The sequence below is a fragment of the Balaenoptera borealis genome (genome assembly GCF_965194805.1).
Source record: "Balaenoptera borealis genome assembly, chromosome: 5".
NCBI lineage: Eukaryota > Metazoa > Chordata > Mammalia > Artiodactyla > Balaenopteridae > Balaenoptera > Balaenoptera borealis.
The window spans coordinates 71,779,732-71,805,336 of record NC_138862.1 but is presented as its reverse complement, the minus strand read 5'-3'; the positions used below and the strand labels follow the sequence as shown (position 1 = coordinate 71,805,336).

Here is a 25,605-nt window from a genome sequence, read left to right as displayed (position 1 = left end):
CTGCTTCAGTATCTCTGAGTCCTTGGGACCCAATTAAGCTGCCCTTTGGGCTTGCTTCAGCGCTGCAGGGGAGCCCCGAAAGCACTGCCAGGATGTGGGTTTAGTGCTTTATGGACACGGAGTCCCTGTGCCCTGGACATGCCCTCTTACTGGCTTTATGAAACTGCGTATTAAGCCAACTGTCCCTGTTTGCTTTGGAAAACATGATCATGGTATTTATGGGTCGTCTTCCCTTCCCCTTGGAGATCAAGCACTTTCTCTCTTGACCAGTAGAGGGCAGTCACTGACAGGACGAAGCGGGGTGGGGGTGGCGGTGTAGAAAGGTGGCTGTTTTGGGGGCTGGGAGAAGAGGTCCAGGAGCTGGCCTGACCTCTGACCCCTGACCATGCTTTGCTTTTCTCCACAGCCTCCCACAGCTGGATTGCTGAGCAAGCTACTGAGGCTTGTTCTTACCTGATGTGCAAGGGAACAGGCAGGCATGGGGTTCTGGTGGATTTGGGGCACATCTTTCAGGGGTGGCTATAATTTTCAGTCTGGCCATTCCAATCCAGCAGTCCCCCAACTTGCGGTAGAGGGAATAATCCTGCTTAAATTGTCCCCTGAAGTCAGGTCCCTGGATCTCCTTCAGAATGGTGCTTTGTGGGAAATAAGCAATAGGCTTCTCTGTGCTGTGGGCGTTGTGAGGCAGCGTTTGCAGGAAGGTCAGCTCCAGTGTGACCTTGACCCGACCTCATCTTGTCCGTTAGCTCTGATTCCATTCTCAGACTGGTGATTCATTGGCACCAAAGGGAGGCTGCACCTGGCTGGCCTCACAAGCTTTGGGTGGTGGTGGATCACAGGGAGATGGGAAAGAAGGACTGATTGCTGGGGGGGGTGTCCCGTTTCCCCCCTCCCTGAGTCAGATCTGGCAACGGCTGTCCCTGCAGGCACCTCCCTGCCAGGGAGGTCAAGCACTGAGAGAGAGGCCCTGGAAAGAGCCTGGGATGCTGACTCCCCAAAACTCAACCCCAGCTGCCTACTCCACCAGCCAGCTGGGACTCCCAGAGCTGGTGGCCAGCTGGATAGGGACAAGAGAGTAGTGTGCAAGAAACAGGGGCTCCCTGGGCATGGCTGGGAGGGGGGTGCTGAGGGAGCCTGAGAGGACTTCCTGCAGCTGTCAGGTGTTTCTGGGGGCTGTAGCGAGGGGGGTGTAAGAGCAGCTGGCGCCCTTGAGGAGGGCCAGAGGGATCACTTGTCAGCTCTAGGAATGTGTGGGTTCCACGGGGGCTTCATGGGGTGACTGCAGTTCCCTCTAGCTGGGGCTGTTGTCTGTGTGTGTAGGTGCTATTCAGGAGACATCCTATAGCCCGGAATCCTTTAGCTTTGGCTGGGGGCATCGCAGGGTTTAGGGGCATATTTGTGTGTTTTGAGGGGGCTTTGGATCTTGGCCAGCTGGACTGGGAGATTCTTCCCCCCTCGCCGGCTCTTGGCTGGACTGCCCCGCTCTGGCAGGCTGCCGGACTCCTATTTCCGTCGGGCACCAGGGTAACAGGGCCACATTAGGGCCTGAGCCAGGAGACGCCCAGCCAAGGCTGGGACTGGGAGATGGGTGAGGGTCTCCGAAGGGTCTGCCTGCAAGGTCCAGGAACGACTCTCTGGTGTGTCCAAGCCCCCAACTCAGGCTGTGCACCAAGCCCTCACAGCCCCAGATAAGCACGTCCGGGGCCTCTTTGTATGTTGCTGCCTGATTGACCTAGCCCCCACCCTAAAATCCCAGGGGTTGTCTGCAACTCTGGGGGCTGGGGTGGAAGCCAGAGACAGGGGCCTTGTGTGCGGGGAGGAGGTGGGGGCAGCGCGGGTGGCTGGGAGGAAGAGTCCCCCCATTCCCGCCGCCCTCTTGGCAGTGATTCAGAAAGGTCCTTTTTCAGCCAGTGTCAGAGCTGCTCAGCTGCGGAGGGAGGGGGGAGGGAGGCGGGCTGGCGGGGGAGCCAGGGAGTAGGGCTGGAGCTGTGACCACTGCGCTGGAGAGAAGACAGAGAAACAGGACCAAGGACCCAGGCTGCAGTCAACCGAGAGAAGAACTAACTCTCTCCTGCCAGGGTAGCCAGCTGTGGAAACAGCTGTAGGGCAGAGAAAAGGGGACCACCCTATTCTTCTGCTCCATTTCCCACCCCTGGTGTGGGATTTGGGGGGCCTCTGGGGCAGACCTCTGGCCAACTTCCCTTCTGGGCAGAACCTGAAATTCAGGAGCTGAGACCACTGCCCACCCCCACCTCCTCGGGCCAGAGCCCCGGTGACCTGGTCAGGGGGTCCAGCTCCGTGGAGATGCCAGCAGCTCGTCGGTTCCCTGGCCTAGAGCTCTCCTTCCCTCTTCTGGCCAGACTCCGGCGGAGACTCTACACAGTGAGTGGGGGGCTGCGGGCGGGAGCTGGACAGACTGGGATGGAATCGGCTCCTCAGAGGCAGCCCTGCGCTGAGGGCCAGAGAGCAGGACCGGGCGGCTTGACGGGGTTCAGGGCCTCCCTGCTCCAGCCGCTGCATTCTTGGTGGCGAGTGTGTCAGGACAGTGTGTGTGGGAAGTGTGCGTGCCGGCCATGAGAGCCACACGTGTCAGACACAGGTGTGTGGACGGGGCTGTGCTGGGGGCAGCCGCAGCAGTGCTCTGTGCTTCACCGACACAGACACGGGCTAGAGAGGGAGGGCAGGGAGGGAGGGGACATGTCCAGGGTCACCCTGGGCGGGGTGGTGGAGACCGGACAGGGACCCTGGCTGCTTTCTTCTCACCCAGATCCCAGTGTTCTCTTCCCACACACACCCCCGCCCCACGCAGAGCAGCCCTGTTCCTGGGGTTGGGGAGCAGGGAGAGGAGGACCCAGCCGAGCAGGGAGATTTGTTAGCTGGTGTTTCAGGGATAAAGGAACAGGGCAGACTGTGCTTTCTAAGCAGCTTCTTCAGGGGAGTGGCCTCTGGGTCTCTCCCAGCCCGGACCACACAGGGCAGGGCTTGGAGCTGTTCTCAGGAGTGGCTGCCTTCTACCCCCAGGAGGGTAGGAATGAGTGGCCTGGAGCCCTGGGATTTGGCGACTGGGGAGGAAGCAGTGGGGGTCTTCAGACCACTTGCCCGGGTGGCCAGCCTCTTCTTGGGCTGAGCCGTGTAGGGAGTGGGATCATTTTGCTCCAGGGATGAAATAGGGATAGCGGAAGTGCTGGCTGGCCTCTCCTGGTCACGGCACAGAGAGACGCTGCCTAGGTTGGTGATTTTCACAGGGTACCTTTGGGCCTTTCTTCTGGAAAGCAGTGGTGCCCTGCCCTCTTAAGTCCACACCCCCTTGTTTGTAACAGATGGCTTTGTTGTGGATAAGTGAATTAATACAGCTAAGTGCTCAGAACTGTGCCCAGCATGTAGTTAACTGTAGTTGAAGTGTTAGAGTTATTTTTATTTTTCTTAACTAAAATTAAGAAAAATGCAACCTGTTTACTCTGTGTGTGTGTGGTCAGTCAACTTGATGCCTCCTGTAATATAAAGGAGAACCAAAAGGAAATCAATTGTAGCATTTCATGTATTCTAATATGTCAGTACAATCTGACATTACCAAGCAGTCAGATGCTAAGACCTCAGGTAGAACCAGCACAGCAACATCTAGAAGTGCTGACTGAGAGGAGAGTTTTGAAATAGTAAGGTGGGCTGCCTTCAGTGATATTTTTCTGAATGGTGGACAACTTCTGCTAAGTTCCAAACAAAGCGAAAGGCCAGTTTTCCCTCAGTTTACACAGTAGCTCCATTCCAGGAAAATCCAGTCTGTATTAACACTGTAAAAATACTTTCTTGTTCATATGTAAAATGGGATTTGATTTATAATCAGATGATTATAAACAAATTTCTCACCTGCATGAATTAAGTTGTATGGGATTTGGGACAGTGTGTGAGTCCCCCAGCCACCCACTCAGTGCCACTAATGGTCCCCCAACACCGTGACAACCAAAAATGCCCCCTCTGGAGCTGTATGGCCCTCATGAGAACCATCTGGGTGAAGGGTTAGGGCTTAAAGTTTGGAAACGCCCTTCTGGCCCAGCCGCTTTAGTAGAGGAGCCAGGGTTTGAACTGAGGGCTTCTCTTTCCCGTTGGTGGCTCTTTGTACTGCCCTGAGCTGCCTGGGAGAGTCTGAGCTCCTGGCACTGGGTTGGCAGCACCGCTGGGAACTGTGGGAGCAGGAGGCTCACGCTGGGCCCAGGCTGTGAGCACCTGCTCTCTCAGTGCGACCTGTGATGAGAGCTGGGGGACAAGGCCACCTCCAAGTCGGGAGGAGGGGGTCTTGGGGCAGCTGGCCTTTTCCCTCATCCCTGTCTTCTCCAGTGGGGATTGAACACAGGTCAGGGGCTGGCCAAGCCGTCAGCTCTGACGGGTCTTACTCGGACAGGGATGGGTTTAGTGTCGGGCTGCCTAGCTTTGAGGGTGCCACTGGCTTCTTTCTCTGGGCCCCAGAGGGTGTGACAGGTCTGGTGGCCCCTTGGCTGATTGAGGCCTGCATGTAGTTTTGTTTGGCCAGCACAGCATACACATGTGCTTGCGTGTGTGTATTTCAAACTTGAATTAGTTGACATAGTTCAAAAGTCAGGAGAAAGATCTAATGTCAAGTGTAAACAAGGAACAGAATGGTGTGGATAATGGGTGAGTATTTGTGTGGGGAAAAAAACAAGTCTGGAAGAATGCGTAAAAGTCATTAATGGCAGCCGACTTCGGGGATGGGGGTGAGGTGGCTGTGCGTTAAGAGAGGGATGAGACTTTATGGCTCTCATGTGCCTTTTGAATATCTTACATGTGCATATATTACCTTTTCAAAAAAATTTTAATAGCGAGATTTTACACGTAGATTCAGATTTCTGGTATTTCTTGAAAAAGTTGAAAGCTTTGACCACACTGGGCCAGAGTCTGTTGTGACAGCCGTTGACAGCAGTCTGAAAACCCGCCCCAGCCTCCACTCCTCCTTCCCTCTGACCCTCCTGTGATCCTGGAGGTGTTTGTGTGGTGGCCTGTGGAGGGGTCTTTGGACTTGGGGGGAGGCTCCTGCGATGTCAGGCATTGAAAGGAAAGTAGCTAGAGCTCATCTAGTCCCTGTGGGGTCCATCAGGTCTGGGGAGCTCATGGATGGGTCTCAAGGGACACTGCACCCCCAAAAGTTTTGTAATTAAAACATTATGAATAAGGATGCATATATTTTCCTGGAGACACAATCGATAGTTTCCATCAGATTCTCAAAGGCCTTGTGACAACAGGAGAGTTTAAGAGCCAGTAGGGAACCGGAGAACAGAGTTTGATCTCCGGTCACTCGGCCATGGATGGCAGATTTGGGGAGTAAGACCCTAACTCCGGGGCCTGGGCTGTGTCCCAACTGCCCTGATTCTACCCTTGTTGCCATAGGAGGAGGACAGGTGGCTACAGGCTCTTCTGTACAGCTGTTTTGGGGAGCAAGAAGGTGGTTTGAGTCCTTCCCCACAGCACATAGTAGGATGTGGGTGAGCCCAAGGCAGAGGCAGGGTCGCCTGTTACCCCCCTGCATCCCGTGGTCCCTGAGCCATTCTTCTCTCCCCGCAGAGGCTGGGGAGCAGCAGCATGCAGCCGGAGGAGGGCACAGGCTGGCTGCTGGAGCTGCTGTCCGAGGTGCAGCTGCAGCAATATTTCCTGCGGCTCCGCGACGACCTCAACGTTACCCGCCTGTCCCACTTTGAGTATGTCAAGAATGAGGACCTGGAGAAGATTGGCATGGGCCGGCCTGGTAGGTGGGGGCATTGGCCTCGCCTGTCGTCGTCCCACTGACCATTTACCTCCTCTGTCCTCAGGATCGCCAACCGCGTGGAAGAGCCCTCCCCCCTTTATTCCGTGGGGTGGCAGAGCTGAGAACTCTCACTGCCTGTCCAAGAGCCCCCGCGGTGGGGCAGAGGGGCATCAGTAGATGCTGCACACAGTGAGTGCATGAGAACAGTTTGCAGTTGTGAAGGTGGTGAATTGGAGTTTGAGGAATCTTACTTAAATTTCTGGCTACTCACCGTTAACTACACACTCTGTTTTGTTTGTGCGGACATTTCTAGGGTGTATTTCTTCCATCTTCTCCTCTTTTATAAATGTAGAATTGAGTCTGTTCTGAACACCAGGGGGGTTAGTGTCCAGAGGTCTGTGGAGAAGGGAAGATAAAATCCTTCAGATGATGGTTTGCTGCTTTTCTCCCCATCTCTCCCTTTCTCTGTCTCTCCTACAAAGATCTGTTCTATAAGTTGAACTCTTTTTTTTTTTTTTTTCTATGTGTTTATCCTGAAAGTAGTGGCTATAGCTTCTAGAAGTCACGGTGTTCCTTGTAGAACATTAGAAACTTTTGAGTGCATTCAGCCTAAAATAGCTAAATAAGTAATAATGTGCTAATTTAGGCACTGACTTAACGCTGCTTTTAGCCTAGAGAGTTGATATCTATGTCAGTAACATAATAAAATTTTATGGGAGAAAAACTCAAAATTGGGGAAATTCTGTCCGTTACCTTGATTTATTTATTTTTTCTTGAGAGTTGGCATAAGAGCACTACTGTTCAATTTTGGTGGTTAAATACCTCCATACAGTTCGAGAAGAATTGCCTAGAAGCGGAATGCAGTGACCATCTGGTTAATGGCAGCCCCTGGTTGGTGGGGATGGCTTGTTCCCTTGGTTTCATCGTGCTGGGCAGTGTCTAGTGGTGGACTCCCCGCAGGGTGACCGAGGAAGCCTGCGATGGGCAGCAGCCTCTTGGGGGTGTGAGCGCCTTAACAGCACGGGTTCCCCTTCCTCCCCGCAGGCCAGCGGCGGCTGTGGGAGGCTGTGAAGAGGAGGAAGGCCGTGTGCAAGCGCAAGTCCTGGATGAGCAAGGTGGGTGGACAGGGAGGGACGTGGGAGGGGTGGCTCACTGGGGCCTCCTCTGGTGTCGTCCTGAGAGCCTTCCCCCACTCCCCGCAGTATAATCTCGCACTTTGTACAGACCTCCCTCCTCCGGGGTCTTATCGGGCAGGGTGCTTGTAGAGCTGCCTGGCTAAGCGTCTGTCTCCACTGGAGACAGCACTGAGCAGCCTGTGTGCAGCCTTGGCTTCACGTCCCCTCCCGCTGGGCAGTGGTGCCGGGCATGGAACAGGCGCTTGTTGACAAGTGCGCTGTAACTTGAGCCCTCGCTTTGTCTGAGTGTTGGGGCCGGTGTCCAGTGTGGGGCGGTGGGGCCGTCTGGACCCAGGACGTCTTTGCTTCCCTTGTCCCGCACCTCCCTAGTCTGTGGAGGGTTTCTCTGGTCACCGGGCCCCACTGACAGCTTCCTTCCCCAAGGCCCGCCCCCACCCCCGTTGCCCTAATTTGGTGAGTCCCAGGTCTGACTCAGTGGAACTTTGCCCATTGTCTGGAAGACAATGTGAGAGGAAGTGAACCAGCCGGGCCTTCCCCCCCCCCCACTTCTGGCCTCAGGGCTGGGGAGAGGGGCGGGCAGTGCAGAACAGCTGGACCTGGGATTGGGCCGCAGAGATTTCCTGGCTGTGATCTGGCAAGGGGCTGTCTCTTGGGATCCTGTGGCCTTTTCTGGGGACACTGTCCTGGTCCCTTGCCCAGGTTTTAGGGGAGGATGGGTGTGTTGGGGCGGGCGAAGGCAGGAGGGAAGAGCCACGCGGTGTGCAGGATTCAGGGGGTCTTGGATCTGCCACCAACTCACAGGAGGTCCCCAGGCCAGTCGGTTGACCACTCCAGACTCGAGGCATGTGGCCAGTAAGACAGTGCCAGCCACACTTGCCCAGCTCACCTCACGGGGCCTTGGGGAGTGTCCCTTGAGAAAAAGGCTGTGAAGGACCTTGTCAGCTGAACACTGCTTGCAAATGGAAGGGATTCCAGTTGCTGGGAGGAAGGACGGAGCAGCGGCCAGAAGAGGCCCTCAGACTGGAGACCCCTTCACCCCATACAGACAAGGCTCTGCCAACCTTGGGGGCAGGGACCAGCTGGGCAGAGGGTGCCGCCTGAAGCCGAGGCTTTGCATGCCCTGGTCGGGTGGTCAAGTCAAACTGACAGGGCCGCTCTGACCCTCAGGGCTTCCCTCCTGTCCCCTGACCTTTGGCCCCTTCCCTCTCCAGCCCAGGCTGCAGAGTCCTCTTCAACCTTCCTTCTTTCTGAGCCCTCAGCTCTAGGCCTCCCTCCAGAAGCCCAGCTGTCTTCCCAGGCCCTTCCCCAGCAAGGCCTTGCTTCATCTGCACCCCCATACACACTCACGGTCCAACCTCAGGCTCAAATTATCCTCTCCCCGGGCAGGATGAAGAGCAGCCGACGCCCTGGGGAGGGTGGAGACAGACAGCGCCAAATGGGCAACCCAGAGACGGGGCCAGGGCTAAAAATGGACAGGAGGTGTTTGTGAGGGCCCCTCGGGCTCCTGCCCATCTGCTCGGGTGAGGGGCTGGAGTCTGTGCTGGGTAGGGGTACAGAGCAGGAAGGGGGGCAGAGGTGGTGCCGGGAGTGGCTTTGGGCTACCCCTGACCCCACAGCTGGGTGTGGGACTGCAGCCGCCGCAGGCTACATGCCTGGCAGCCCATTTCTGGCACGTAGCCCGAGGCCACACCGAGGCCGTGGGTTCCCGTTTGGAGGTGTGGTCAGGAGGGGACGTGGGCCTCCAGCCAGGCCGCCCCCCAGAAGTTTGGCAAAGCCACGACCTGTCTGGCGGCCTCACCAAAGACCCAGTGGCAGGACTGAATGACTGGCTCTGGGGCCTCAGGGTTCCATCTGGCCCCTGGCTGCCTTCAAACAGGTGTTCAGTGGAAAGCGGCTGGAGGCTGAGTTCCCCCCTCATCACTCTCAGAGCACCTTCCGGAAGACCTCACCCACCCCCGGAGGCCCAGCAGTGGAGGGATCCCTGCAGAGCCTCACCTGCCTCATTGGGGAGAAGGACCTGCATCTCTTTGAGAAGCTGGGAGATGGCTCCTTCGGCGTGGTGCGCAGGGGCGAGTGGGACGCGCCCTCAGGGAAGACGGTGAGCTCTCTGGGTCCTGCAGAGCGTGGCAGGCCCTGCTCTGCCCTCTAAGGCGGACCTGTCGCCTCTGCTGGGATGTGAAGGGGGCTGGGGACAGGTCCAAAGTGGCTCACCCTGGAGTCCATGCTCAGGGTTAACTAGACACATGTTCCTTTTTTCAATTATAAAACTAATTATCATAAAAGTTTGGAGACTTAAAAATAAGAAAAAAAAAAAAAAGCCTGTAATCCCACCACTCAGAGGAAGCAGAGTTAGCATTTACACCTTTTTTCCCCTTCAGATATTTTGTTGAATTTCTTTAAGATACAAATTTTAGATACAACTTTTTAACGCTTGCCCTTTCATCTTAGTATTGTATTTTAAAAATTTTCCCCAGAGGGAAAGATAGCGTGTGTGCAGTAAAGCATACAGTTCTTGAGTGTACGGCTCAGTGAATTTTCACATATGCATGGGCCCGTGTGACCACTGCCCAGATTGTGTTGTAGAGCAGGGGTCCCCAACCCCCGGGCCGTGGACCGTGACCGGTCCGAGGCCTGTTAGGAACCGGGCCGCACAGCGGGAGGTGAGTGGCGGGCGAGTGAGCGAGCTTCATCTGCGGCTCCCCATCGCTCGCATTACCGCCTGAACCCTCATATCCAGCACCCCGCCATCCTGGTCTGTGGAAAAACCGTCTTCCACGAACCCGTCCCTGGGGCCAAAAAGGTTGGGGACCGCTGATGTAGAACATCTCTGTCACCCTTCAAGGGAAGCCATTCTTCTGATTTCTGTCACCATAATTAGTTTTATGGCATTATATTTAAAGCATTTTCCTTCTACACCAAAAACATTTTTTATCGTAACATTTTAATATTCCGTCATTGTACCGGTCATCTCTTACCTTGCGGTTGCCACTTAACCTGGGCACTCCCGCGGGAAGGGGAGGCCCGGCTCACGGCTGTTGGGGTCAGCCAGCTGCCCTCCCCCTGCCAGGCCACAGGCACCTGGGACATGCTCACCCGCCCGATGAGCAGGTCTGAGGCTGGAGGGGGGAGCGGGCTGGCCCGGAGTGTGGAGGCTGGGGCCTGTCCTGACTCTCTGCAGTCCCCACTCTGGCCAGGTGAGTGTGGCTGTGAAGTGCCTGAAGCCTGATGTGCTGAGCCAGCCAGAGGCCATGGACGACTTCATCCGGGAGGTCAATGCCATGCACTCGCTTGACCACCGAAACCTCATTCGCCTCTACGGTGTGGTGCTCACGCCGCCCATGAAGATGGTGAGTACTGTGGGCAGGAGGGGGATGGCGGCAGGGAGGGCCCTGTGCCCCTCACCTCCTGCCTGTGCTGTGGTTACTCCCTCCATCCTGACGAAGGTCAGAGGTCCTCCAGATCCTGCTTTGGTCCCCCACCTGATGTGGCAGAGGGGCTCACAGGCCTACCCCGGTACTGACTGACCCCGGTGTCCGCTGGAGCTCACTTCCATCTCTCTGGATTTGGCTTGTGTTCAGCGGCAGAGGGTTGCACCCACGGGAGGGGCCGGTCCCAGAGTTTAGTTTTTGGCATTGCTAACCTGAGCCTCTTTGGGTTGCTCTTCTGGGCCTCGGTTTCCCATGTTCCCTAGAGGGGAGAGGCTTGGGAAGCTGTAGGACTCCTAGAGGTCCCTGGAGGACAGGCCAGGAAGGAGCATGGAACATGGCTCTGGCAGGCCTTAAGGGGAGGAGCTGAGGGAAGGGCAGGGCTCAGCCATGCTTATTCCTCCCTCCTCCTCCGTGGCCTCAGGTGACAGAGCTGGCACCTCTGGGATCGTTGTTGGACCGGCTGCGCAAGCACCAGGGCCACTTCCTCCTGGGTACCCTGAGCCGCTACGCTGTGCAGGTGGCTGAGGGCATGGGCTACCTGGAGTCCAAGCGCTTTATTCACCGTGACCTGGCCGCCCGCAATCTGCTGTTGGCCACCCGTGACCTGGTCAAGATCGGGGACTTCGGGCTGATGCGAGCACTACCCCAGAATGACGACCACTACGTCATGCAGGAGCATCGCAAGGTGCCCTTTGCCTGGTGAGGGGCAGGCGCTGCCGGCTCGTGGGGCCTGGACCCCACCCAGCCCCGCCCCGCCCTGGTCCCTACACACCCAGGCCTCAGAGCTTCCAGGGCCTTCCATACACCCACCAGCCCTTGTCTCTTCTGGGCCTGCGGTGCCCTTGTGTGCCCATCCATTCACTTATGCATCCAGGAATTCTTAGGGGCCCACGTGCCAGGTGCTAGGATGCACAAGGATAAGTGCTGTGGGACACATTAAGGCTTCCTGGAAGACCCAGTATTAAGCTCTTGAAATATCAGGAGAAGTTAGCCAGGCAGAGACTGGCTGGTAAGCGTGTCCCAGGTAGAGCTGGGGGCAGGCAGGGCCTTGTAGACTGATGAGGGATGTTCACCTGCACACTGGGGTGGTACCTGGCCCTGCCCTGGCCTCTGTGTGAGCTTATCGTGTGCTGAGGCCATCATGATCCTCTGCTGTCAGAGGCTCCTGAAGGAGTGTCGTCTCCTTGCTTTGGGGTGGGAGGAGTTGGTCCAGTTCTGGTTGCCAGAAAACCCTTCTAATCCAGGATGTACGGTCACCCCTAATTAATTACTGACTTTATATCTAGGATGATCACACATCCTGGATTATGCCTGATGTCCTGGAGTAATTAATAGCACCTCCTTTCATACTCAAGCGTCCTGGTATGAATGGTAAATTATAAGGTCACCTTTTTTTATGCAGCCCTCTTAAAACAATCCTGTGAAGTGAGCAGATTATTGTTATTCCCATTTCACAGATGAGGAAGGTGGGGCTTAGAGCTCTTGGGTGACTCTCCCTGGGTCCCACCCGCTTTGAGTGGCAGGGCCAGCCCTCCAGTCCCATGAGATATCTCTGATTCTCCATCGAGGGCGGCTTCCTCCTTACTCCCCGTGCCTCAGTCCACCCTGGAATGAATACCCTTTGTTAGCTTCCCTGCAGTGCCATTTTTCTTCCTTACCCAAGAGGGAGCCCCAGAGAACCTGTGGGATGAGGAAAGCCGCTGTGACTGTTCCCACCCATTTTGGTTCTTCCCCAGGCCCTATCCAGATTTCCCACCCACACCTTCCTGCTGAAATGACCTAAATCCTAGGATCCTGCCCCAAATCTGGAAATTGTCATCCTCCCACCACAATTAGAAAACAGCCTGAGATCTTATCCCACCCCACTTTTTGCCCCTCCTGGAGCTGCTGACCTTCTTCCTTTCCCTGACATGGGAACGTCCTCCTCTCCCCACCCCAGGCCGTGTGTGGTTAAAAGACCTGAGCAGAGACAATTTTGTCCAAATCTGTGCACCCCGTAGTTAAGAAGTCCTTAACTTCACACTGCGCCCCCAGTACCTACTGTGAACCCAGGCACGCGGGGCAACGGCACACTTGTGCATGAGCACTCGGGGTCCACTGGTGCTGATGCAGGGGGTGGGGCTGCTCTGAGAGGCCTTCTGCTTGACCCCTGCCTCTGCCAGGTGTGCCCCTGAGAGCCTGAAGACTCGCACCTTCTCCCATGCCAGCGACACCTGGATGTTTGGGGTCACGCTGTGGGAGATGTTCACCTATGGCCAGGAGCCCTGGATTGGCCTCAATGGCAGTCAGGTGAGGGGGCTGGGGCTATGCTCCCCACAGCGTGGCTGGGGGTTGATTTGATCCTTGTCTCCCAACCTGGCCCTGTTGGAACTGGCTCCTACCTGTTGGAATCCCTGTCTCCTGTGCCGTGTGTCTGCCTCACCCCCTTAGGTAGCTGAGCAAAGAGCACGGCCCCCAGTGGTCAGGAATAGGCCGGCCTGGGCTTTTTCGCAGTCCTCCTTTGCCACAGCCCCCTGTTCGGAGGCCCCAGACCTAGGGGTGAGGGTCAGAGGCCCAGGGCGCAGGCAGAGCTCTTCTCTGGGGTACAGGCATGGCGGCCAGCAGTTCCAGCTGTTCCGTGGGCTTGGGGGGAAGACGAGCGGTGAAGAGCCGGGTGCTCTGCTTGTCCTCACACTGCACCTCCCCACCACCAGATCCTGCATAAGATTGACAAGGAGGGGGAGCGTCTGCCCCGGCCCGAGGACTGCCCCCAGGACATCTACAATGTCATGGTTCAGTGCTGGGCTCACAAGCCAGAGGACAGACCCACCTTTGTGGCCCTGAGGGACTTCCTGCTGGAGGTGAGGGCAGATCTGCCCCCGGGGGCAGGGGTATCTGAGCAGGTGTCAGCCTGAGGTGGTTAGTGACCTGTCTCTGCCCCCAGGCCCAGCCCACTGACATGCGGGCCCTTCAGGACTTTGAGGAACCAGACAAGCTGCACATCCAGATGAACGATGTCATCACCGTCATTGAGGGGAGGTAGGGAGCGCGGGGGCTGTGCCTGCACCACCTTGAAGGGCGCAGAGTGGTTGGGCCTGGGACCCAGAGCCGTTCTGCCTCTCAGGTCCCCATGGCAACAGCCCCTCTCAGGGCTCCTGCAGCAAGAGGGAAGGACAGGCCTGGGTCCTCCTGAGTGCTTGGGGTTAAGTATGCAGTTGCGGTGGCTCGCAGGGGGGTTTCCCTGCCTAGCGTCTCCTCTGTCACCCTTTTCCCACCAGGCTCCAGCCCTGGCTCTGTGGGTCGGGGCCGCACTGCCGTTACGGTGGGGTGTAGGAAGTGGAGCAGCCTGACCTCGGGGCCCAACTGGGACTCCTGGACGTTCCTCCTCTTATCCTCCCCTGCCCCTCCTCTTCCCCCTCCTCCCAGGATAAGGACTCTGGACTCCCACCTGGGTGCCCTTCAGTAGCCCCAAGCAGCCCTGCCTCTTCCTGGCAGCCTCTGCCCTCCCACTGAGCCCACTGCCCCCTCCCAGGGCTCTCCTCCATCCTCTGCTGGGCCTCCCACCTGGCCTTTTTGTCCCCAGGCTGCCCTCACAGGGTCTCTTGTTCCTGCCCCCTCCCTCCCCCTCACACCTGGCAACACGTGTCTGCCTGCAGACAGCCTCTCCTGAGTCAGGTCTCCCACCTGGAGCCCCCAAAGTTCAAGCCTGCCTGCTGTGGAGGCCCCCCTACCACTCAGCCCACCCTCTGTTATCTCATCCCCAGGGTGTCTGAGGCAGTGGTTGCGGTGGGGCGGGCTAGAGGTGCCTTTGGGGTAGGGGGTGAGCCTGGAGGACCAGGAAGAGGAGCGAGGCAGAGGAAATTCCCTGCACTCCCAGCTCCTCTGACTCAGAGCCAGGCAGGGACTTCCCACAGAGCCCTTTCGACCTGGACTTCAGGTTTAGGGGTCTGGGACCTTTGGATAAACCTTGTGCCTCGTGGGGGGTTGTTGAGAGGGAGTGTTTCTGGGTCTGAGTCAGACTGATGGAGTAGGCCCTGGAGCCTGGGCTGGCCGCGGAGGAGCATGACCTGCACGCGCTGTGGCCCCAGCATCTCCTCCTCAGGCCAGGGCTCCCCCCACGTTCGGGCCCACTATCTGTGAATAAGAGTGACATCCCAGCAAGTTGGGCGGGCGGAGGTATGGTTGGGGAGTTCGTGGTGGTGGACAGAAGTAGAAAGCTGCTAGGAGAGAAGCCTGGAGGACAGGAAGGAATATGTAGTCTGTGGTTTGGAGCTAAGGGGCCAGGGAAGGGAATGCAGGCATGGCAGTCTGGGGAGCATTCTAGAAATAGGAAGATTAGGGTGGGGGGCCCTTCTGGAGGTGCATGGAAGGACCTTCAGCTAGAATCTGAGCCTACAGCCATTCCCACCTCCAGGAGCCAGAGGGCCTTGGACCTGAGCCCTCTTGGACCCTGTAGTCCCCAGGTCTCTACTTCCCTCATCCCTTGCTCTCAGTGGGGGCCCGTGTACCAGGGCCCAGTGTTTCCTAGGGGGTGACTCAGGGGTTTTGTGTGTTTCTGGGGCGTTTGTCTGTGGAGCTGGCACCCTGGGTCACCACTGGAGTGAGGCGGGGAACAGGAGGGGAGAGGGGAGCCGCTCCTCCTGCGAGGCCACCGTGGGCGGGCCCTGCCCCGCCCTTTCGTCACAGGCTTGGGTTGGCCCAGCTGCTGGCTCCACCGCCACTGCCTGCCAGTGTGGGCTTGCTGGGTTCTTCCTCCAGGGCCACCGGCCGACTTGGACCACAGTGCCTGCCGCAGGTCCCTGGAGCTACTCAGGAGGTGGGAGGTGAGGGGCAGGAGGCATGACAGCCGGTGAGGCTTTGGGAGTGGGCCTGTGTGTCGGTGGTACCAGAGCTTTAAATGCCCCCTTGTTTCCTTGGTGCCCCAAGTGTGTTTGTTTGTCTGGCTCTGTCTCCGTGTCTCCGGGTGGGTGGGCTCTGTTCATGGGTGTCCCTTTGGGTCTGGGTTTGTACGTGTGGGTCTCGGTCTGTTTCTCCGTCTTCCTTTAGCAGCCTGGGTCTCAGCTGTCTCGTATCTGTGCTCTTCTGTTAGACTGGAATTTCTTCTTGCAGAAGCTGTCTCCTAGCCAGAGTCTGGAGCACCCTTGCCCCTGGCTCTGACTGATTCTTTAGACTCAGGGCTTCTCGGGGTACCAGGCAGGGGGCAGAGAGAGGACACCAGATGTCCTGTGAGCCAAGCTTGCGAGGCTCTGTCTAGACTGTGAGGGACAGATAATGACCACTCTTTTCCAGGGGGTCTTCTTTGGAGGCTGGGATGGCTGACAGAACTTTGATGTTCTGTTTTCACAAACCAGAGAAGGGGGACAGAGATTTTGAAATCCATGTGTAGGTCCTTGGCCTGGCCTGGTCCCTGGAGCCTTTGCTTCCTGTGGTGGGTGGGAGAGGGGGAAGCAAAGGGGGTGTGTTGTCCCTCAAGGCCAGGGGCTGCCGGGGACACCTGGAGAGAAGTGCGTGGGGTGGTGTTTTGAGCAGAATGTTTAAGCCACATTTGTCAGCCATTTCTGGGCTACCTAAGCCAGGACTGGGATAAGGGGCTGAGGTTTCCAGAGGCTGGTCCCCAAGAGAGCTGGGGCAGCCTTCGGTGGTTCTTAACCCAGGCCCTGGTGTTTCCCAGGTGCTGCTTCACATCTTGCCTGTCCCAGGATGCTGTCAGGCATCCTGCTGGAGGTGCCTGTCTTTGCTGCGGGGACTTCGCCCTCCAATTGCTGTGGAGACTCTGGGCTGTTCTTGGAAGGGGAAGGGAGGTGTGGCCAGAGCAGGCTAGGTGGGAAGGGCTGGTCTGGTCCTCTCTGGGCTGCTGGTATCTCCGCCCCACTGAGCCTTGGAGGGGGACCAGTGGGCAGCGTGACGTAATGTTGGCCATCTCGGGAGTTATAATTGACCCTCGTTGGGAGGATGCTGTTTCCGTGCTTGGGATGTCATTCCCAAGGGGGTCTTTCTTATACATACTCCGCACTCCCAACTCCCCTCCCCCAGTAGCAAGGGCTGTCGTGCCTCCTGCCCCTCACCTCCCATCTCCTTTTTTGAGACTTGATGTGAGGACTCCCAGCAGTGATAAAGGGAGCCCTTTCTTCTGGGCCTGGCTCTAGCCTTGGCCATACCTGTAACACCATACCTGTAACAAAGAGAGGTAGGCTTGGCTCTGCTCTTGCTCTCAGAAGTGGGTCCAGAGGAGGCTTCCGAGTGAGGGTCTGTTAGCAAAAGGAAAGGAGCAGAGGGAGTGACCTCCTGCCCATCTGGTCTTGCTCAGGGTCCACTGGGAGGGCGTGATCACGGTGTCAGCCTGGCCTTGGACGCAAGTCTGTCCCACTCTGCACTGCTTCTCCACCTCAGTTAACGAGCATCTCTGAAGAGGTGTGGAGAGCAGAGTCCAGCGTCCAGCCATGGGCTTGGTGTCTGAGCCTGTTCCGTGGAGGGGCACGTGGGACCCAGGGGGCCCATGGGTGTTGGGTGAGAGCAGCATCGGGGTCTGGGGGCCAGGGGCTCCCCACCCTGCCTCCTTGGCCTCAGCCGGCCTGGGGGTGGGTGTGGGGAGGGGAGGCGTTTCTCTCTTTGGAATGGCCCTGCTATTTTTGGATGGGCTTTGTCCCTTCCCGGGTGTTGTCCTCTCTTCTTCCTTCCTTTCCTGCCCTTCCCACCCAGGGGGGCTGGGTGGTAATCACAGGATTGCTGTGTCTGTGGTGGCCGGTCAGCAGCCTTGCTGACAAGGAGGCTGGGCTCTCGTCCCTCCCCCTCCACGCCTCTTGGCTCCCCAAAGATTGCTGTGTTTGTGGGGTTCAACATTTGGTCTCTGGGACAGGCTCTTTGGGGGTCACACCGGCCCAGTGGCCACATCACCTCACGGAGGGGGCTCCAGGTGTTCAGGCCTCACTGCCTCCTTCCAGCCTCCACCACCCCCAACCCCTCTGGTCTGGCTGCAGCTTGGTGGAAACCTTTCTTTGTGCTCCTGCTGTGGACAGGTGATGTACAGGTTGGGGGCTGACAGTGAGCGGATGCAGCTTGGTGCCACACACGTCCGCTGCAGGAGCAGCATGAGGCTGTCACCACCTCTGCCTTAGCCCAGATTCTGTGCCTGTCCTCAGGTGTGCGTGATTCCAGCAGATGCAGGAGCCTCGTGGCCTGTTGGATTTTGGGCATTGGAAGCATCCAGGAGGGCGCTTTGTTCTTTCTTGCCCACCTGGCCCAGCTCCCACCCCCACCCCAGGCCTGGACTTAGGCTGTGCCAACAGATTCTGTGTCTGAGGTCAGAGCGAGGGGCTGGTGGTCCCATAGTCCAGCCACACTGGGAGGCTGGGTTCCCTTCTGGACCCCTTGTTTAAGACAAGAGTGGAGCTCTCCTCCCAAGGAGGTGGATGGGGGCCAGAGTGGGGGTCCCATGGTCCTGGCAGGAGGTGGTGGAAGGCACTGGAGATGTGTAAACTGGTGATGTGATAGCATGGGTTGCCCCAGGTGCTTCCAAAACTTGGAGGGCTGCCTGCAGGAGATGGGATTATGATAGGAGGGCTTGGCTCCAAGCCCAGTCCCAAGGCCATGGTGCTCCCTTGGGCTGTTGTAGCTCAGAACTCCTGGAACTGGGTTGAAGAGTGAGATCGGGTGGCTAGGAGAGGACTGGGGCTTAGCGGGGGAGGAGGGAGGCGAGGTGGTATTGTGAGAAGGGCGCTGGCTTCATGGATTAACAACTGGGTTTGAATCCTGGATCTGCTGTACTCTTTCTGGTAACTGTAGGCAAGTCATGTCACTTGTTTGAACCTGTTTCCGTATTTGTAAACTGTAGGAAAAGCTGTCTGACCCACCTAGGGCACTTAGGGTAAGGCTGCGTGCAAATACCAGGCCCTGTACTGGGTGAGTGGCAGGTCCTGGGGGGCTGTTGGGAGGAGGTGGGCTGGTGGCAGGCTACTCTGATCCTGGGGCCTTAGCCCTTGTGCTCCCTTCTGCCAAGGTGGTCAGATACCACGGCTAAAGAGAGCTTGGTGTGAAAAAGGTCCCAGTCCTTGGGACCGTCCCACCACGCCCTGGTGTTCACCATGTCACCTCTGTTGCGCAGGGCTGAGAATTACTGGTGGCGCGGGCAGAACACACGGACGCTGTGCGTGGGGCCCTTCCCTCGCAACGTGGTGACCTCTGTGGCCGGCCTGTCGGCCCAGGACATCAGCCAGCCCCTGCAGAACAGCTTCATTCACACAGGGCATGGCGACAGCGACCCCCGGCACTGCTGGGGCTTCCCTGACAGGATTGATGAGTGAGTACCGACAGGGTCCCGCCTGGGGGCTCCAGGGCCAGCAGCCCCTCTCTGGGCACGCAGGCTCTCCAGGCCTCCAAGGTCCCAGTTACAGCCGTGGGCCAAGGGTCTCTTGTTCAGCAGCTTTTCCTTGTCGGCAGAACTGGGGTTGGAGCCTCAAAGGATAAAAGGCTTCCAGGGTCCACACCTTAAGCCCCCCTGGCAAACTGGCTTTAGGAGAATGGACTTGGGAACAGCCTTTGGAAGCAGTTCAGTAGGAAAGCTTCTCATGATCCCCAGCACTTGGGTGGCAGTTTCCCTTCTTCTGCTGGTAGTACCTGAGTCCTGGAGATGGGAGCTGCTGGCTCAGGCCCAGGGGTGCAAGGTGCAGAAAAAGCTCCCTGCGGGGAAACTTCAGGGCGCCCACCTGCCTGCTCACTCTGCACCTGGGAGGGGGGTTCAGTCTCCTTTAAGTGAAAGGATGAGGTCATCGGGGGGGCATCTGGGGAGGACACACAGGAGAATTAGTCACTTCCTGGGGGCCCCGCCCGAGGGAGCCACTTGGAGCTCCTCCTGCTGGGCCTCCGAGCCTCTGTGCTGGCACCACGGGGCTTCCGGGCAGCGCTCTCTCCTCTGACTTCTGACAGGCTTCTGCCCCCGGGGGTGTGGCGCAGCAGGCCCATCACCCCCTGCCCCGCACACCAGAGCACAGCCCTGGGAGGGTGCCCGTCTCTTGCCTCACAGGAGCCAGGCGAGGGCCTGGGAGAGCTGGGGCCGGAGAAGGCAGACACCTTCCAGAAGGCGGCCCGGCACCCTCTGCCCTGCTCCTGGCGTGCCATGGCCAGCCCAGCCCCATTCCTCTGGCCTTTAATCAGCCCCAGTGACTACGTCCCAGATCCTGAGAGTAGGCGCAGGGGTTGCAGGTGAATTGGGAGCGTGGCGGTAGCCCGGCCCGTACCCTACCTCCTGGCAGTGGGACAGAAGGATGCCTCCTGTCCACGCTGGCTGGGGCAGTGTGGCCCAGACGCCTCAGGGCCTGGCAGGAGAGAAGAGAGTGTGCCAGCAGGTGGCTGCCGGGCATGGGTTGGGGTGCCTTGGGGTTACAGAGGGCCAGCTCTGCCCTTTTGGGGTGTCCTTAGAGCTCCTACAGTACTAGGTTTTTCAACCTACAGTCAGGAGTTCTTTCTCTGCCCCCTCTCCACGGTACCCTCCCCGGGTTCCTGCTAGATCTACAGAAGGGAGCTACTGGGGGTCAGAAGTCCTGGGCTCCAGGCCTACGTCTGCAAGGGGCTTGGATGAGATGGTTCTGTCCTCTGCCTGACCCCAGGGGACAGGCCCAGCATCTCCTCCAAGGTGCCCTCACTGCCACCGCCCCACACCCTCACCCATCTCTGACCTGCTTCTCTCCCCACAGACTGTATCTGGGAAACCCCATGGACCCTCCCGACCTGCTGAGTGTGGAACTGAGCACCTCCAGACCCACCCAGCATCTGGGCAGGGTGAAAAGTAAGGGCCCCCAAGCCCTGGTCCCCTAGTTCATCAGCTGCCCAGGAAGGGATGCTGTCTCCTCAGACCACCCCGAGCTGGCTGTTCCTGCTCTGGGGCGTTTGGGTCGGGGCAGCAGGGGGACAGCTGTGTCCCTGGCTCCGGCTGGGCGTGGGGCGGACGGTGAGAGGCAGCTGTATCCGCCCAGGTGGGTACCCTCGGTCTGGCCCGCACTGGCCTGCCCACTCAGCTTCCCTCCTCCCTCCTCCTCCCCGCCGTGCTCAGATCCTGGCTCTCCTCACTCCCCCTAATCCTGCTCGCCTCTCCTGCCAAAACCACCCCACGGGCTCCATCTTGGCCAGGAGCCTCATCCATCTCCCGGATCCAGGGCCTGTCGCTCCGGAACATAGTTTTCCCATCCTGCCGCCCCATTGCTTCCCATTGCTGCTGGGTTTGTACATTCACTTGCCCCTATTCACATCTCTCTCTCTCTCTCTCCACCCCCTCCCCCCTCCACACTCTGCCCTCTTGTCTGACTCTGTCTCCCCTCCCTTGTCCTCTCTCCCTTGCTCTGCCCCTTCTACTCTCCGCATGACCTTTCTCGCAGGGGAGCCTCCACCTCGCCCTCCTCAGCCTGCCATCTTCACTCAGAGTAAGTGGGGCTGCTCTTGGTGCCTTGGCCCCCGCCCCCGCCCCCTCTCTCCTCTCATTTCTCTCCTCCTGGAAGGTACAGAGCCCTGGCCTGCCGGCTGGTGGGAGGGGAAGCGGGTGTGTGCTGTGAGCTTTTGCTGCTGACCTGGCCCGGCATGCCTGCCTCTCCCCCCACCCCCAAAAGCCTGGGCTTCTGGAACAAGAGTGTGGTCCTGGCGCCCACTCTGCCGCTGTCCGCCATTGCCTGGCCCTGCCTCACTTCCTTTGGGACCTGCAGAGGCCGTGTCTGGGCTTTATGCCAGTTGATCAGGAGCTCTGTCCTCTCTAAGGATAGCTCCTATTGCCCTTGATGGTGGGAGATTGCCCATAGCCCCCTGCCTGCACTAATGGTGTGCCGTAATGGGGTAGGGATTACTAACCGGGGCTCAGGAGCTGGGGTATATGGGGTCTTGTGTTGATGGAGGGGTGTCAGAGGCAGGCAGGTGTGGGGTGTTGCTTGCTCTAGCTGAAATGGAGGGAGGGGCTCGCCAGGCCCCATAGAGGGCTGCCAACCACCGGCGCAGGATCTGCCCTCCTGTTGAATGGGGTCTGGGTGCGCAGAGAATTCTGGCGGCTGAGGGCCGACCTCTGCGGGAATTGGGAGTGGGGAGTTGGTGGGCTGTCTTCCCCACACCCCACCTTTCCCATCGGCCTGCCTGACGCCGCCTCCCTGTTGGGGTCTACCTTCCATCGCAGAACCAACCTACGACCCTGTGAGTGAGGACCAAGACCCCCTGTCCAGCGACTTCAAGAGGCTGGGCCTGCGGAAGCCAGGACTGCCCCGTGGGCTGTGGCTCGCGAAGCCCTCAGCCCGGGTGCCGGGCACCAAAGCGGGCCGCGGGAGCAGTGAGGTCACGCTCATCGACTTTGGTGAGGAGCCCGTGGTCCCGGCCCCGCAGCCCTGTGCGCCCTCACTGGCGCAGCTGGCCATGGATGCCTGCTCCTTGCTGGACAAGACCCCGCCGCAGAGCCCCTCGCGGGCGCTGCCCCGGCCCCTGCATCCCACGCCGGTGGTGGACTGGGATGCGCGCCCGCTGCCCCCGCCTCCTGCCTACGACGACGTGGCCCAGGATGAGGATGACCTTGAGGTCTGCTCCATCAACAGCACCCTAGTGAGTGCAGGGGTCTCTGCTGGGCCCAGCCAGGGCGAGACCAATTACGCCTTTGTGCCTGAGCCGGCGCGGCTCTTCCCTCCCCTGGAGGACAACCTGTTCCTCCCGCCTCAGGGTGGGGGCAAGCCGCCCAACTCAGCGCAGACCGCAGAGATCTTCCAGGCGCTGCAGCAGGAGTGCATGCGGCAGCTACAGGTCCCGGCCGGCTCTCTGGTCCCCTCGCCCAGCCCGGTGGGCGACGACAAGCCCCAGGTGCCCCCCCGTGTGCCCATCCCCCCGAGGCCCACGCGCCCACGTGGGGAGCTGTCTCCAGCCCCCTCGGGTGAGGAGGAGATGGGGCGGTGGCCTGGACCTGCCTCCCCTCCCCGGGTACCACCCCGGGAGCCCCTGTCCCCACAAGGCTCCAGGACCCCCAGCCCCTTGGTGCCACGCGGCAGCTCCCCACTGCCACCCCGGCTCTCCAGCTCACCTGGGAAGACCATGCCCACCACCCAGAGCTTCGCCTCAGACCCCAAGTATGCCACACCCCAGGTGATCCAGGCACCTGGCCCCCGGGCTGGCCCCTGCATCTTACCCATTGTCCGCGATGGCAAGAAGGTCAGCAACACCCACTACTACCTGCTGCCTGAGCGCCCACCCTACCTGGAGCGCTACCAGCGCTTCCTACGTGAGACCCGGAGCCCCGAAGAGCCGGCCCCCATGCCTGTGCCCCTGCTGCTGCCCCCTCCCGGCATCCCAGCTCCTGCTGCCCCCACTGCCACCGTTCGACCAATGCCTCAGGCTGCCCCAGACCCCAAGGCTAACTTCTCCACCAACACCAGCAACTCAGGGGCCCAGCCGCCAGCCCTGAGGGCCACTGCTCGGCTGCCACAGAGGGGCTGCCCCGGGGACGGGCCAGAGGCTGGAAGGCCAGCAGACAAGATCCAGATGGTGAGTAGTGGGCCTGGCTACAGGGTGAGGAGGGGCAGGGGCCCGAGGGACCCAGAGGAAGGGGCCCGAGTGGTGCTGACGGGTGGGTGGGTGTGCCCAGCTGCAGGCCATGGTGCATGGGGTGACCACAGAGGAGTGCCAGGCGGCCCTGCAGAGCCACAGCTGGAGCGTGCAGAGGGCTGCCCAGTATCTGAAGGTACCACCACCTCCTGCCCACTCTGGCTTTCAGGGACCCTGAAGACTGGCTCTGCGGCTCTCCTCCAACCCTCCTGTTCCCTGCCCCCACCCTCACTCTCCTCTGTCCCGCCCTGGTCCGGCACCCCTTGGCCCCAGTGTGTCCCACGGCACCACCCTCTGCTCCTCAGGTGGAGCAGCTCTTTGGTTTGGGTCTGCGGCCGCGAGGCGAGTGCCACAAAGTGCTGGAGATGTTCGACTGGAACTTGGAGCAGGCTGGCTGCCACCTGCTGGGCTCCTGCGGCCCAGCCCACCACAAGTGAGCAGACCTTGCCCCTGCCACCTTCCTGTCCCCGGGGTGTCCTGGAGCAGTCACTCTGGGAAAAGCCGACAGCTCACAGCCACACACGGCCAGACACAGGGCTCCAGGCGGGAGGAGGGAAAGGGGTCCCGATCCCAGGACACAGACAGTTCTTGGAGAAAACAGCTTCTCCTAAGCACGTTTATCTAGACTTCATAGCTGCTTTGTTCAAATGAGCTAATGAGTAAAAGGAATTGGAGCCTCTCTGGTTGCAGGGGGCTTGCTTCCTGACCGGGCTCCAGTGAGAAGCAGTTTAGGATCCAGTGGTTTAAACAAATCTCTCTCACCTCTTCATTTCCTATTGCAGTTTAAAGTAACAAAGATTTAATGCCTTTTTAAAGGAAAAAAAAAAAAATCCATTACTTTCCTATAAAAAAATGTATGTACGTGTTTATATAACAAAATATATAGATACATAAATAGCATACTTGATATAGAGTATAAATACATACAAATGAAAGTTTTATCAAGTCAAAAAGTGAAATCCTTCCCTGGGGGGCGCTGGCGGGGCGGGTGTGTCGGATTCCTCTGGCGGCAGACAGCTTGAGCTGGAGCCCAGCCTTCTCACACGTGGCGTCAGCTTATGCTCCTTTCCTGACCTCTCAGGGTCCTCATCTGTAAAACGTGTGTAAATGATAGTGCCTACCTCGTAGAACTGGTTAGGAGAATTAATGAGGGATGCGCCGCACAGCAAGTGTCTGGCCCATGGGACGCCATCACTGAATGTTGGCCGTTACCTCATGGTTATTCTTACTGATTTGCCTCCGTTACTCTAATACACGATACGGCTGGTCTCTTATTCTTAGTTTATTAAAGAAGTCATCCCAGGATGCTAAATTCCAAAATTAGTGCCTAGAACCACCAGTTTTCAACCGATTTGGCTGACCCTGAGAGGCCCCTCTCGCACCCACCCACACTGGACATTCCATACTCTGTTGCACCGACCCCTGTTGATGGAAGGGCTTTCTGGTTGTTTCCCATCCTTTAGGCGCTGAGATGTCTGGAGACCCAGAGGATCTGCCCTGAAGGAATCATTTGAGCCTGTCCATCTGACGAGGGTGGGGAGATGCCCTGCCAGGCCTGGAGGACCTGCTGCACCTGCTGCTCCCAGTGGCAGAGCGAGGCCAAGGCAGCAGGAGGCTGGGAGCCCCGCCTTGCCTGTCCCTCCCTCACCCAGCGCTGTCCCTGCAACTTCGGAGCTCTCAGTGCACCCAGCCGAGGTGCAGGAGGGAGCCTCTTGAAGGCAGGCCTGGGGGCGGCCTCAGCAGGCCCTGTGGCTGACCTGCCTCTGGCTTCAGTCCCTGGTGGGGCCTGTAGCTGAAATGTGTTGCCAGGCCCTGCCGGCGGGGAAGCCAGGCTTGACCCCGGGCAGGGAGGATGTGTTGGCCGTGCAGAAAGGTGGAACAGCACCCAGGGTGTGGGGCGGCGGCCCTCCCCAGGGAGCCCCTGGCGGCAGTTGACGTGTCGGACAGAATGTGACTTGTGGCCTCACCATGGACATGTTAAGGGACTTGGCTGGTGTTAGGATCTTGTGCCTGGAAATAGCCTGAGGTGGCTCAGGTAGCAGAGCTAGGGTGCCAGATCGTTCTCTGGCAGGGACCAGGGCCCAAGGCCCCAGGGTTGGAAGGAGACCAAGGGGGCAGCTGCCCTGGAGGGACACCAGTGCTTCCTCTTTGACCCAGCTCTTCCCCTGTGCTGTTCTTTGTTTTCCCACCAGCCTCTTGCCAAAGTTGCTGCCCCGGCTATGAATATCTGCTTCTTCCAGAGAAATAAAGTTAGTTTCTATTTTATGTTACTTATTTGTGTCTGCCTGCTTCTTTGCCTCTTTGTCAGCGGCCTGAGGCTCCTGGGCTCCCCAAGCCACTGCCATCTGTCCCAGGCCACAGGCCCTGTAGTGCCACCTGTTGACGGAGGGGGGAAGTGCAGGCCTGGTTGACCGTAACGGGTCTCTCCCCTTCCGGGGCTGGCAGTGGGCAGAGCCCACTGATGTCTCTGATGTTCCAGGAGGCAGGATATACCGCAGGATATACCACAGGACAGAGTACAGTAACTCAATTAGCGGGAGCTAAGCCAGAAACTTTCAGAACATGGAAGGACTCAATATGTATAAGTATTTTAATTTTCTTTTTCTGAATAGCTAATAATTCACATGGTTCAAAATTCAGAAGGTACTAAAGAGTATACAGTGAAATTCCCCACCCCAGCTGCCACCTCCCCTCTCCAGAGGCTGCCTTTATCATCAGTTTCCCGTGTGTTTCTAATTATTTTCACTATTTTGAAGAG

The 25,605-nt window shown here is 58.5% G+C and overlaps 1 protein-coding gene across 24 annotated transcripts in view; it reads left to right on the top strand.

Moving 5' to 3' along the window:
- The window catches only part of TNK2 (tyrosine kinase non receptor 2), a gene marked incomplete at its 3' end in the record, with an annotated part of 42,201 nt that extends 17,084 nt beyond the window's left edge, over positions 1-25,117 (top strand). For 2 of the 24 annotated variants that reach the window (XM_082393153.1, XM_082393154.1), the window contains exons 2-16: positions 5,572-5,752; positions 6,797-6,867; positions 8,732-8,986; positions 10,083-10,235; positions 10,738-11,015; positions 12,479-12,605; positions 13,010-13,156; positions 13,240-13,334; positions 18,397-18,591; positions 19,985-20,076; positions 20,663-20,782; positions 21,442-22,787; positions 22,888-22,983; positions 23,153-23,280; positions 24,311-25,117. In XM_082393153.1, coding sequence (XP_082249279.1) covers positions 5,590-5,752; positions 6,797-6,867; positions 8,732-8,986; positions 10,083-10,235; positions 10,738-11,015; positions 12,479-12,605; positions 13,010-13,156; positions 13,240-13,334; positions 18,397-18,591; positions 19,985-20,076; positions 20,663-20,782; positions 21,442-22,787; positions 22,888-22,983; positions 23,153-23,280; positions 24,311-24,317 — 3,273 coding nt within the window. In that variant the 5' untranslated portion in view covers positions 5,572-5,589. Of the gene's footprint in view, positions 1-1,977; positions 2,383-5,567; positions 5,753-5,816; positions 5,942-6,796; positions 6,868-8,731; positions 8,987-10,082; positions 10,236-10,737; positions 11,016-12,478; positions 12,606-13,009; positions 13,157-13,239; positions 13,335-18,396; positions 18,592-19,984; positions 20,077-20,662; positions 20,783-21,441; positions 22,788-22,887; positions 22,984-23,016; positions 23,285-24,310 lie in introns of those variants that run through there. The other 22 variants (XM_082393147.1, XM_082393148.1, XM_082393131.1 and 19 more) reach the window with 22 other exon arrangements.
- Positions 25,118-25,605: the final 488 nt, after the last annotated feature.